Source organism: Lissotriton helveticus, chromosome 1_1, assembly GCF_964261635.1.
Source record: "Lissotriton helveticus chromosome 1_1, aLisHel1.1, whole genome shotgun sequence".
In the NCBI taxonomy this organism is placed as follows: domain Eukaryota; kingdom Metazoa; phylum Chordata; class Amphibia; order Caudata; family Salamandridae; genus Lissotriton; species Lissotriton helveticus.
Genome location: NC_136057.1, coordinates 1,437,296,767 through 1,437,308,862, shown reverse-complemented (window position 1 = coordinate 1,437,308,862; position 12,096 = coordinate 1,437,296,767). Strand labels below are relative to the sequence as shown.

Genomic DNA, 12,096 nt, shown 5'->3' with positions numbered 1-12,096 from the left:
CCAAGCCAGAACTGTGTGCGATATGCCTAAGGAAGCGAGATGGTTTAGCAGAATGACATGTGAGACCATGTTAAACGCCGCCGACAGGTCAATAAGACCAGTACTGCATATTTTCCTTAATCTAAAGCTGCTCGGAGGGATTCAGCCGTATACAGTAGGGCCGACTCTGTAGAGTGCTGAGATCTAAAACCGTATTGGTTAGGGTGAAGCAGATTGGCCTCTTCCAAAAAAGTAGTAAGGTAACTGTTGACAACTTTTTCAGTGATCCTACTAAGACAAGGAAGAAGAGAAATTGGTCATAGGTTCGAGAGGGTAGTGGGGTCTGCAAGTTGTTTTTTTTGTAATTGTTTTACTGCTGCAAGCTTCCATTCATATGGCTGGGTCTGAACTGGGGTGGCGAAGCGAGCTAAAGAACAATGATGGATTCAACCCAGCTCTGCAACAGGGGAGTGAGTGTCTGAAAAGTTTCAGTGCTCTGTCCATAAACTCCTTGTGTTTGCTAATTACATACTATGCCCACTTCTTGATATCTCACAATGACAATCATTTATGAGATGATTATATCAAATGTGTGCTTAGTAGACATCTTGAACATCTCTTCCTCCATCTTATGCTTGCTCAGGACCATAAACACAAGTCTCAAAATGGACAAATCTGTGCGATAGCCATCTAAGTGGACTGTGATCATAGGAAATACCATAATGGGAACTGCAGAGCTGATCAAAGCTGCCAGCTTACTGAAAACCATAAACTCTGTGCCTTTCTCATACTTTTCCACCCATGACACTTCAAATCGATATGTCTCATAACACGATAACTGCACCTCGGTGATCACCACTCCCATCATGGAAACAATTACCACATAAATCAAAAATAAAGACAACACCCTTCCAACCACACCATACTCTGTTAAATGTGCCCCCATACATGAAAGTGCTACAGTGCCCCCACAGAGAGAAGGTACTATATAAATGTTACAATACAATCAATAACCATCATGCATTTTGCAGCATTCAATGGCGCTCATTCTGGAAAGAGAATTGGGTCCTGAAACTCAAATTGCTTAAAATTACATAAAATCCAAACTAGAAATAATGTTGCTTGTGATTTAGTACTGCACTTGTAGCGAGGGCCCACAATGACCCCCACAAATATAAGCAAACCTCTGTGTAGGTCAGTTGTGCCCTTCAAGTAGACCATGTGAAAGGACTCATCCTCATCTTGGAGCATGGTACAGGATGGATTCTCATTGGCTGAGGCAAGGTGGCATGCGGAACTGCAGAATTTGTCATTGGCTGAGGCAAAGACGTGTGCTCGATTAGACAGTTTCTTATTGACAGAGGCAAAGTGGAGTGTTGAAATGGAGACAATATAATTAACTGAGGTAATGGGGTGTACTCACTTGGGCCGGTTCTCATTGCCTCAGGCAAAGCGGCTGCTCATTTGTAATATTTCTCATTGGTAAAGACAATGGGTGTACTCAACTGTGCCACTTCTACTAGCTAGATTCATTGGTGGACTAACCGCTCTATAGTAGCAGCTGCTGCACCGTGACATTGTTTAAAACACTTTTCACCAAATGCTATTTCTGTTGAGCAACGAGTGAGGCAGCGGGCATCCTTCCGATGGGAAAGACATATTGGGCAAGACTGTTGGAAGAAGTCTGGAATGGGACAAAGTCTATTAATGGGGTAGGGCGGTGGTGGTAGTGCACGAAGGATGGCAGGAAATGTTGCTGTTTAGGGATGGGGTGAGCAGAAAAGTGTGAGGGATTCAAAAGGATGCTTCCTGTCCAGAAGCATCTCACACTCTGCAAAAAGGGTTGATGGGAGAATACCCAGTATTGGATACCCACCCCTACCCAGCTTTCTAGTCACTGTGAAAAAATGTCATTCAATTATTTATTTCTTTGATGTCTATTCACTACGGTAACAGACTATTGTGCTAAGTAGATAGATTTGGCTGCCTCAATCTACTTTGAAATGTTACTTTGTGACAGAGCTGTACATTTGTTTATGGAAATGGCGTTATAAGAATAAATGCCTTACTGCTAAATCTTTGCTCCCTCAGCCTTTAGGGTGTAAGTCTAAACTATCTTGAAGCCCATCACTTCTGGTTCTTCTCAGTCTAGCAGGTGAAAGCCAACTCCCAAAAACGCTGCAACCCTTGAGTCTGCCACGACCAGGCCTGCATTAAATCCACAATTCAGTTTGATGTATTACTCAACACTGTTTACCCATAATCTCGTAGGCTGATCCCACTTCAGTGTCTGGCAAATAAACAGCTTATTACCTTTGCCACGCGGCAGCCCAGGGCTACTCGAATGAAATAAGATAAAAAAATTGATCCTGATCCAAATCACAGTCAACACACACACACACACACACAGAGAAGCACACACGTCAATCCCAGCAATGCAGCATAACGACTTCAAAAGGAGAAGCCGCTGCACGGTATATTTCTAAATGGTATGAACAATTGGCGTACTGCGACACTACTCACTTTTCACAAATGCTACAACCAGAAAGAGCCTGGACCTTCAGCGGAGAACTCTTCGAGGAGCCCTCTTTAAGCAGTTACTGAACGCAGAAAGTTAATTATATAAATACAACTAGTTTGCCTCCACCCATATTTCTACAACAAATTCTGATATTTTTATGTGAACCAGGAACTAGCTTGCCTCCACCCATATAGTTACAACAAGTTGTGAAACTCTAGTTTGTGGACACTATTTTTGCTAAGCTCTAGTTTGTGGACACTATTTTTGCTAAGCTCTATTTAGAATCAGTCTCGGTGGCTGCTGTTGCTTCCTTCTGTTGAAGTTATTCCTAAATCCTGTTAGCCGCAGCTCTGTTGTGGATTTTGGTGGGTGATTTTTCGCTGTACATTTTTGGTTGATGAGACCAGAATTTCTATGTGAAGCATCAAATCAGCCGTCATGGATGTTTGCAGTGGTTGATCTTACACAGCGCTTCCAGGCCAGGCTGTGCTTTCTGATTTCAAAGGGGTCTCCCTGCAGCTTTTCCCAAATCTCAATTGCATTACAAAAGCCCTGGTAATTAACTCCCTTTAGATGCAGCACCTGGGTTTGCCTGCAAAAGCTTCCACATATATTGCCAAGATTATCTAGTACTCTGTCCTTGTGTCTGAGGTCAATCAATAGTGGGTTTTTTTCTTTATGCTTTATTGGTGTCTGTTATTGTTTTACAATGTTTTATTTTCTGGAAATTAGCTAACTTAACTTTCAGTGTGTTTTGCGTTGCCAGAGCATGTGTCATGTTTAGTGCATCTTACGTACGTTGTTACTTTCCAGCTGCATCCATCGCCAACCCCCACCAAAAAAAACAACAACAAAAAACAAGGCAATGGGTGTTCTGTATTTAGGCACCCATGATCTGTAATGATATCACTGTATCAATCAAGACTGCTGCAATTTAGGAAAGTGCAAAAACAACAATTGATGGACAAAATGCAGAACAATGTCATACATTCACCCCAGTACAGAGATCTGGGCCTAAATCCATCGTTTTTTTGCACTCCACACCACCCCAGTTCAGACAATTTAGATAAGAGCTGAAGACAAAACTCTTTAAAGTACAGTATACCTCACGACAGAGTAAGAGTCCACCTCCACTCTCAGAACCTGGCTACCCGTCAGTCAGTCATTGAGCTCGAGACCTACTTCACTGCCTTTAAGCTAGATCTGCGATATACAAATACAACATACATACATACAAGCGTGGAAGACTATGGTCAATGGAGGTTACGATGTTTTAAGGGAAACTGTTCTATTTCGCTTCTCTTTCGGCCCCTTCCACAAGCCTCCCAGGCCACCATTTTGTTTTCTTGATGGGGGCCAGAGTATTCGAGCTTGACGTAGAGAGTAGTAGCACAAGAAACAGCACACATTTTTCTAAACTGCGTTTTTTTAATTAGAGGTACTGATCGAAAGCTGGGGCAATTTGAGGCGAGTCTAATGCTGTTGTGATATATTCGTGTACTACCAGTTTCCACCTACAGATTTCTTAAATCACAAGATTTTAAAGATGATGACAGTTTTAAAAAAAAGAGAATTTTACTATGTTGCAATGTGCAATCATGTATTACGGCTGTAAGGGAGTGGCGAGAAGAATTTTGCTAAAGGACTGTGTTCTAGATTGGGTCTATTGTGTTTTATTTATCTTCTGCTGTCCTACTTGTCTCTGCACTTGCCTTCTCCCTGGTAACTGTTACCTTTGTATACTACTAGGATAAGGACAATCTCGTACAGCAAAGTTTTCCCTAGATTGAGGTCATGCTTAATGGGTCATGAGGATATGGGTTCTCAAGCAGGGGCGTAGCTTGGTCAGTAAGACTAGGAAGATGTGGGCTTCAGATTTCCCAACAATCCAGCAGGCATATAATGTAAAAAAAATGTATAGGACAAGCAGGGAGCATGAGAGGGGCCTAACAGTCAGTAAAAAAGGAGAGGAATGCAGATTGGTAGAAGTACTAAGTGAAAGAAAAAAACTATATTTTGTAAAATAACATTTTTGAGGACTTTCAAAACAGAGAGGAACAGAGTATGTGTGTGTTTCTGTCTGTGTGTATGTAAAAATTCCTGGTGAAATCCTACAGACACCTCACCATACATGACTGAATGCACCTATACCCAATTATTTATCAGAAAATACATTTATTGGGGGGTGTAACACCCCAAACACCCCCACTGAAGCTACGCCCCTGGTTCAAGTAAGGTTCAGTGGTCACATGGGAATCAGGGATAGTACAACATGGGAAAAGTAGTCTATGTCCACATGAGGATGGGGGAAAGCTTACAGGTCACAAATATTTGGTCAGGGGCAAATGCTCACAATCGAATGTAGATATGTGGTCACGTTTGATTGAGTACAAGGGTTCGTAGCACATGGGTTTTGGTGTTTAGGGCAATGGTGGTACTGGATCAAATCAGAGAAACATCATCAACTAAAAGTTGGCTTAACAGGCTTGGCTCCAGCAACCAGGCATGTGCCACCTCTCAAAGAAGAGAATTTTTGAGCCTGAAATAACATGCAGGGTTGAGACAGAGAGACAGGCAAAGGAGGAAACAAGCAAGGGAAGAAATACACAAGAGGTAAGACAGCACAAAGGATAAGAGACGGGGGGGAGGCAGTCTGCGACACAGAAGAGAGAGACCTTGAGAAGCTGCAGGAACGCAGGCGGGGCAGGAGTTGTTGCATACCGTCGTTGTTCTTGTCCAGGCTGTGGAACATGAGGAGCAGTTTACTCTCTCGCTCCTGCAGGTAGCGGGTAAACTCCTCGAAGTCCAGCTGCCCATCTTGGTCTTTGTCACCCTCCTTGAGGATCTCCTGGGAGGGACAAGAGTGGCCGTGAGAAGAACTGAAGCACCAGCAGCCCGAGGGCCTTCAAAAAATATTACACACAGACCACTGACAACTGGTTGAATGCCAACTACAACCCAGGACACTAGAGCACTTGCTCCCTAGGAACTTCCACAGCCAGGTGTAAATGCACCTCTGCCATCTGCTGTATGGTGACTGCCCTGGCACCTCCACCAAACACTGCACCGTTATCACAGTTATCCTATGTTCAACCATGGGTGCCCCCATCACCCATCTAACCCCTCGCTTCCAATTGATGCAAGATGGCCTCTCCTCACCAGCCCTCTCGAGCAGCAAAGAGGCCTTGCCTTCTTTGCTGCTCGAGAAGGCGAATATAAACACCTTGACCAGTGGAAAATAAAACAAGAAATGTCTTCAAAACCGAGGTGTCAAGAGAGAGAGGGTCAGACTTTATTCAGGCCCTGCAGCACCAGCTGCTCACAGAGTTGTGAACAGTGTCTGGGTGAAGTTTCTATGGAGGCGAGTCTTAGGAAGAGGTTGTTTATGGTTAGCTGTACCCCTCTTGTCACCTCTGGGCCCCACCCTTGACTACTGATTATACAAATGCCTTCCCAATGGTTGACCCACTAATTCCTCAGCTATCCTCAGTCCCCACCCGTGGGTGCTCTACTCACATGCTTGATTTTTATTGTCCCTGTCCCACAGGGGCTGCTTTCACCTGCTAACCAGCCATCATCCCCTTGCATCTCTCCCTCCTCCCGGACCTGTGGGGCTTTTGAACACCTACCACCATTCGCCTCCGTGAGTGCACTTTTCACCCTTCACGTGCTCTACTGGCTTTGATCTCTCCACCAGCCTTTCATGCTGCACTTCTATAAATGTACTAACCTTCTCTATCCAAATAACTCACTAACATATCCACCACTCAAATTACTTTCATATTTCACTATACTAATTCACCACTAATCTTTTATGGGTTCCAGAGTACCGTGCTACTCGCCGAAAAAGCGCCTCCACACCTCGTCAGGGGTAGTAAGTGCTATATAAATGCAATCACAATACAATGCTCTAGGCCCCTTTCTCTCTCCCGCCTGTGGGCTCCTTTGACTGTCACCCTCTCCTCGTCCCCTCCCAATGGGGCCGCTTTCCCCTTCTACCCTTTCTCCTCTTCTTCCAGAAGAGTGTCCTCCTCGTTTTCCGTCTTTCCCCCTCCGGTTCTGTCCCTCTGACACCCTGCCACTGTCCGGAGGGTTCCCACCTCAGGATGTCTGCTCCCCTGACACCCTCCCGACCCCGTCACATGGGCGTGCTTCTCACCTTCCAGCCTTTCCTCTTCCCTCCTCATTGGTGCCAGAGTCTCACCTTCTGTCCGTTCCTCGCCCCCTCCCGCGGATCCCACTCCCTCCTTCCTTTCCCCGTGCCCTGGGTGCCAGTCTCACCTCCTGCCCTCCCACGGATGCCACACTCACCTCCTCTACGTTGGTGAATGCGTGCATGCCCATCGCTGCCAGCCCCTCGCGCAGCTCGTTAATGTCCACTCGGCCATCCTTGTTGGCGTCCAGTTGGTCAAAGAGCCGGGCCCAGAGCAGCTCCCTTTCCGGGTCCCTGTGCGCTGCCAGTGCCGCCAGCCTATCCTGGCTCCCCACGGGTGCCAGGGCATGCCCTCTCTGGGGGTCTCTGTCATCCTGACACCAGGCTAGAGGCAGAAGGGCTCCGATCTTGGGGTGCCTGGTGCCCCAATATCGAACTGGGGTCCGGGCGGGTCCGATCTGCGACCCGGTGTGCCCCGGGCACCACCCCGGTGCCAGCACAGTGCAGTTCTCGGGGTCCCTGCTTCCCTGACACCCCGCTGGCCTCAGCACGGTTCTGTAGTCGGGGTTCTTGTTCCGCTGGCACACGGCCACCCTCTGAACGGTGCCCATACCAGGGTGCCTGCTCCAGCGGCACCCTCCTGGCATCTGGCCTGTGCCACGGGAGGGGTGCCCGCACTCTTCGCCGCGGGGTCGCCTCTCCATGCCTGCCATGCTTCTCCAAGTGCAGTCACTCATGGGCGCCGGGGCCCAGGTCTCCTGATGCCACTGCCGGGTGCCCTACGGTGGCATGGCTCCGGTGCCACAGTCCAGTCCCGCCCTGCTGCTGGCCACTGATCTAGGTAGTATCTGTCTGGGTGCAAGGCGCCTCTAGGCGCTACAGTCCTCTGGGCGCTACACTCCTCTGGGCGCTTGGTCTTCCTGGGGCTGGATGCTGCCTGCTGCGAGTGCTGGGTGCCAGCTCTGGCCCTGCCGGTGCTGCTCACCCTCTTGCTGCCGGCCTGCCCCGGGCTCTACGCCTGTCTTGGCGGTGGGTGCTCCGCTTCATGTGTCTGCTCCTGTTCCGGTCTCTAGGCTGCTCTCGGGCTGGCGGTGCCAGCGCCTGCTCCGGATTCCTCCTGTTCCTTGTTCTGGTTGCTGTGCTCCACGGCTTCCCTTGTGCTACCTTCTCTAATCCGGCTCGTGCCTGCTGTGCGTGCTCTCAGGTGCCCTGCCTGCTCCCCTCTGCTGCCTGCCCCAGCCTGCTCTGTTCTCAGCTGAGCTCTGAAACCCGAGCCGGAGCTGCTGATAGTCTGGTGCCTGCGCCCGCCCGCAGCGGATCTCAGACTGGAGTGCGGGTTGCAGCTGGTATCCGGCGCTCAGCCACCAGGCACTGCCCCCCCCCCCTGCCTGCCGCCTCCTCCTCTCTCCACGCTCTGCCCCCAGCCTCCCTCCCCCCCGCACTAAGCCTGCACTACTGTCTGCAGCCGGCTTTAAGTGAAGTCGGAAAAGAAATCCAGATGAAGACGATTGAATGCTGGAGGCTCGGTAGAGCGGAGACCCTCCGCCCGCCCCGCTGGCGTCCTCGGTGCAACTGCTCCAACCGCAGGAGTTCCATCGGAACCCCCAGGGAGAGCGGCGGAGCGCGGGGCAGACTCAAAGATAAACACGAGTGTCCCGAGCAATAACAAGGTGTCCTGGCTGAAAGGGACAACGGACAACGTGTTAACACAACATCCGGAACCCACGTCAGGAGGTCTAACAACCCAAGGGCCAGGGCTTTAGGTGTGTGTGGGGGTTGTCTGTGGGGGTCAGAGCCCCCCCCCAGTTTTTTTGGGGGGTGTTGGACAGGCCTCGTAGCCGGGCCGTCACCCCCTACGCACAACAGGGCCCGGACCCCGGCTCTCCCTGAATCCCCAGCAAAGAGCCACCCCGGCAACCCCCCGAGGTAATCCACAACCCGGCCACACCGGGACTCCAGCTCTTGAACCCTCCCGTACCGGCTCTACGGGTCCCCGTCAGCCCCATGGCCCCGGCAGCCATCTTTGGACACTACAACACGAGGCCACGTGGCCTCGACTCGACCCCAACCCTGGGCCTGGCCCGACCCCGACATCGAGGCACCAACCTCCACACAGGAGGTAAAGAGACCACTTGGCAGGTCAATGAAAGAAGAAGGCGTCAACGGCTCTCCTCCGCCGGGTGTCGATCACCCCCGGCCTCCCTGGGCGCTGGCTCCAACCCCCTGCGGGGTGTCGGGACCCCCTCATTCCGGACCTCCCGACCTCAAGGCGCGAGGGTCCGGACATCAAAGGGATCCAGACCTATAACTGGGGAAGCCCCAGACCAGGAGGGCAGTTGTATCCTGGAGTCGAGAGACACCGAGAAGAACTCATCCTTGACGGACGGCTGGCGTTGCCACAGCCCTGCCCTGTGAACCCTTCGTCTTGGCCTGCTGGCGCTGCCGCGGCCCACCCTCGTGAAACCATCATCTTGGCCTGCTGGCGCTGCCGCGGCCCTCTGCAACGTGAACTACCACCTTGGCCTGCTGGCGCTGCCGCGGCCCTCTGCAACGTGAACTACCACCTTGGCCTGCTGGCGCTGCCGCGGCCCTCTGCCCATTGAACCATCGCCTTAGCCTGCTGGCGCTGCCGCGGCCCTCTGTACTTGAACCATCGCCTTGGCCTGCTGGCGCTGCTGCGGCTCCTTCGTTGTCGACCTTCATCTTAGCCGGCTGGCGCTGCCGCGGCCCGACCTTACAGACTCCTAAGCTCGAGGATTGTGAGCTTCCCTCCTGCCACCTCCTGTACCGATCCGGTACCAAGACTGTCCCGCTACCCCCTTTCCCTACAGAGACTAGAATTGAGAGGACCCTCGAGTCCTGAATCACCTGTACCGCTGATAACCTTGCCGCAAGAACCCTATATAAAGAGTGTTGATCTCATCCTTGTGTGGTGTCTATCTGTGGGGAGGGAAGTGACTTGTCTGTACGATTGCCGGAGACGGCCCTCATCGGAGGCCTCTCCCCCAGTATTCGGCCGACCCTCGGGGTCCCCGTCTAACAGGGGGGACTTGAAAGGGGGCTCTAGGGGGCTCTATTTCCGGACCTCAAAGGTAGGGTGACAAGACGTCCCAGTTTTTGTTTGGTGTTACTAGTGTGGATAACGTCTTGATAGTGAAATTCTGCCAATTTCGTTTTTCACTATTGAAAGGCTATTTTGCTCATAGGATAACACGGGGATTGCTGTGTAACATGTTTACCTGCATATCTTCCCATAACGGCAAGATAGACATATGGAATCTGGTATCCCTGAACTCAGAGTTTAATAACACATCCATTAGTGAAGATGGTTTTTAAATTCTGAATTTGGAAATAGCACTATTAGAAAGTGGCTATTTTCCTGTTCAACCTTTCTGTGGGCCTCTGCCTGGTTGTGTATTGACTGTCTGGTTTGTGAGTGGCAGACGCTGGGGGCGGCTCCAGGAGGCTGACTGAGTCAGCACAAGGCTGAATAGACCCATGTGCATGTAGAGTGGTGGGAGGAGTAGCACCTGGGTCTCAATAGGGCTGTGCCTGCCTGCCACAATTCTGGCTCCATCTCCTGCGGTGTGTCTGATGGCCCTGGCCCACACTCACAAAGGAAAAAGAGGTGCACTGGCAGAGTGCACCCAGAACTGGTTTAGATTGGGTCCAGGACCCCTCACACAAGAAGAACAAAGACTTTTGGGGTATAAAAGTAAGACTGGAGCACCAGTAAAACTAGATTAGGAAACTTCGTGATCAAGAAGGAATCCGTGCTGAGGGTCTGGGTGCTGACCTACAGTTGCTATGATTGCTGAGGAAGAAGGAGGCAAAAACATAGCAAGCTGAGAATGCCACTCCTTCATCGTTTGTTTAGACAAAAATAAATCAGCGCCACTCATTAACAAGTACGGCCAATCAGACACTGCGGTTAAAGAGCCTGGGGATCACGTGACCAGCAATCGGCGAATGATGCGATGCGTCATATACTACAGCCGATGCCTGTCCTTGCACCTCCCCGATCGCATTAGTTCGAGTTACGATGCCCACCACGCCAGAGGCGCAGGAGTGTATAAACAGTGGGAAACAAGCGCGGCCTCTGTCTTGATGCCTAGCGATTTGTTAATATCTCAAAGCATCCGTGCTTTCTTGGCAAACACCCCACCTGTCCGTCGGTACTTCTGTAGAGCGGTGCTTCCCCTTTTCTCCCTGAGCCGTGGCCAGGTGGGGTGAGGTCTGTGGATCTTCCAAGTTGGGTAAGATGTTCTCTCCTTTGGCAATTTTGACAATTCAATCCATTGTTGAGATATTAGCACAGAATAACACGTTGCTATAGGTGTATTTGTTTGTTGACACTGATTACTAGGATTGTCAAGTCAGAACCTGGTATACCACCACAAGTTTGTGATCGCAGTGTTTACTAACAGGATATCTATTCTAATTCCCATGTTTTCACTATTCCTAGAAATTTCTGATGACTTGGAAAGGTGGAGAAAACGATGCGGACACCTAGTGGATTCAGGTGATCTCTGTATCAGTTTTATTTGACATGGTTTTGAGCACTATTTTTGTTTCACTATCACTTGGTTGCAGTAGCTATCAGTTGTTTTGGTCCTGATGAAAGCAATGACATAATGTGTCGTTAATTGCTGAAACATGTTAACCTTACAGTACATCTAGACACTCCAAGAATATTGTGATTGTCGCTGACTACTTTTTAATATTGGTAGAGTGGGTAGCACCAGAATAAAAATCACTTTCAGTACCCCCTCATCCAATTTTAGCATACACTTTTTCTTATTCTTTACACACTATTTTCTGCACTGCGACATCAGTCCCCCCTTGGTATTCTAACATCCTCTTAATTGAGAAGTAAGACCACGGAAGATCTGTCTGATCAGGTGAGGGTTTTCTTACAATCTGGGCCCTCCCCGTGAAAGACAAGAGGCACCCTTAATGGTGGTCTTAAAGGAAACCCAAATGATGAAGGGCGGTTCCGTGTGGTGACTGATAAGCATCCTTACCTGACCACTGTGTGGGTTTGGTGTAGGGTTGACCTTATTTAGATTATATACGAGGCATGGTGATATAGTCCCCTGTTGGTTCATATCTGGCGTTCACTTCTTTGATGTTTTAGACCCTCTGATATTTTTGGTCGTTCATTGTATGCATGGGGCGTATCAGAGTTTGGTCTTTAAAATCCCCTTTGACCCCAATAAAATTATTGTTGTTGGTTTTTTTTTTAACACTTAAACCTTCTCACCACATCAGCGATCCACTTCTTTCGAACCTCTTCAGTTTGATTAAAACCTCTCTTCTCCCACTCTGGACCAAATAGTAAATGCTTCATTACTTTAAGGCACTATGCCAGACTGCCTCATGTATGGACAGATAACCCCCATTCTTAAAAAAACCATGGCGGACCACACTGATCTAAACAACT

The 12,096-nt window shown here is 49.5% G+C and overlaps 1 protein-coding gene across 1 annotated transcript in view; it reads right to left on the bottom strand.

The window, feature by feature from the left end:
• Positions 1-7,985, bottom strand: part of LOC144826956 (mitochondrial adenyl nucleotide antiporter SLC25A23-like) — a 179,054-nt gene extending 171,069 nt beyond the window's left edge. Inside the window, exons 1-2 of the mRNA XM_078685421.1 lie at positions 6,812-7,985; positions 5,222-5,348 (exon numbers count right to left, since the gene is read on the bottom strand). Of these exons, the coding sequence (XP_078541547.1) occupies positions 5,222-5,348; positions 6,812-7,390 (706 nt within the window). The 5' untranslated portion in view covers positions 7,391-7,985. The remainder of the gene's footprint in view (positions 1-5,221; positions 5,349-6,811) is intronic.
• Between the last annotated feature and the right edge of the window lie 4,111 nt (positions 7,986-12,096).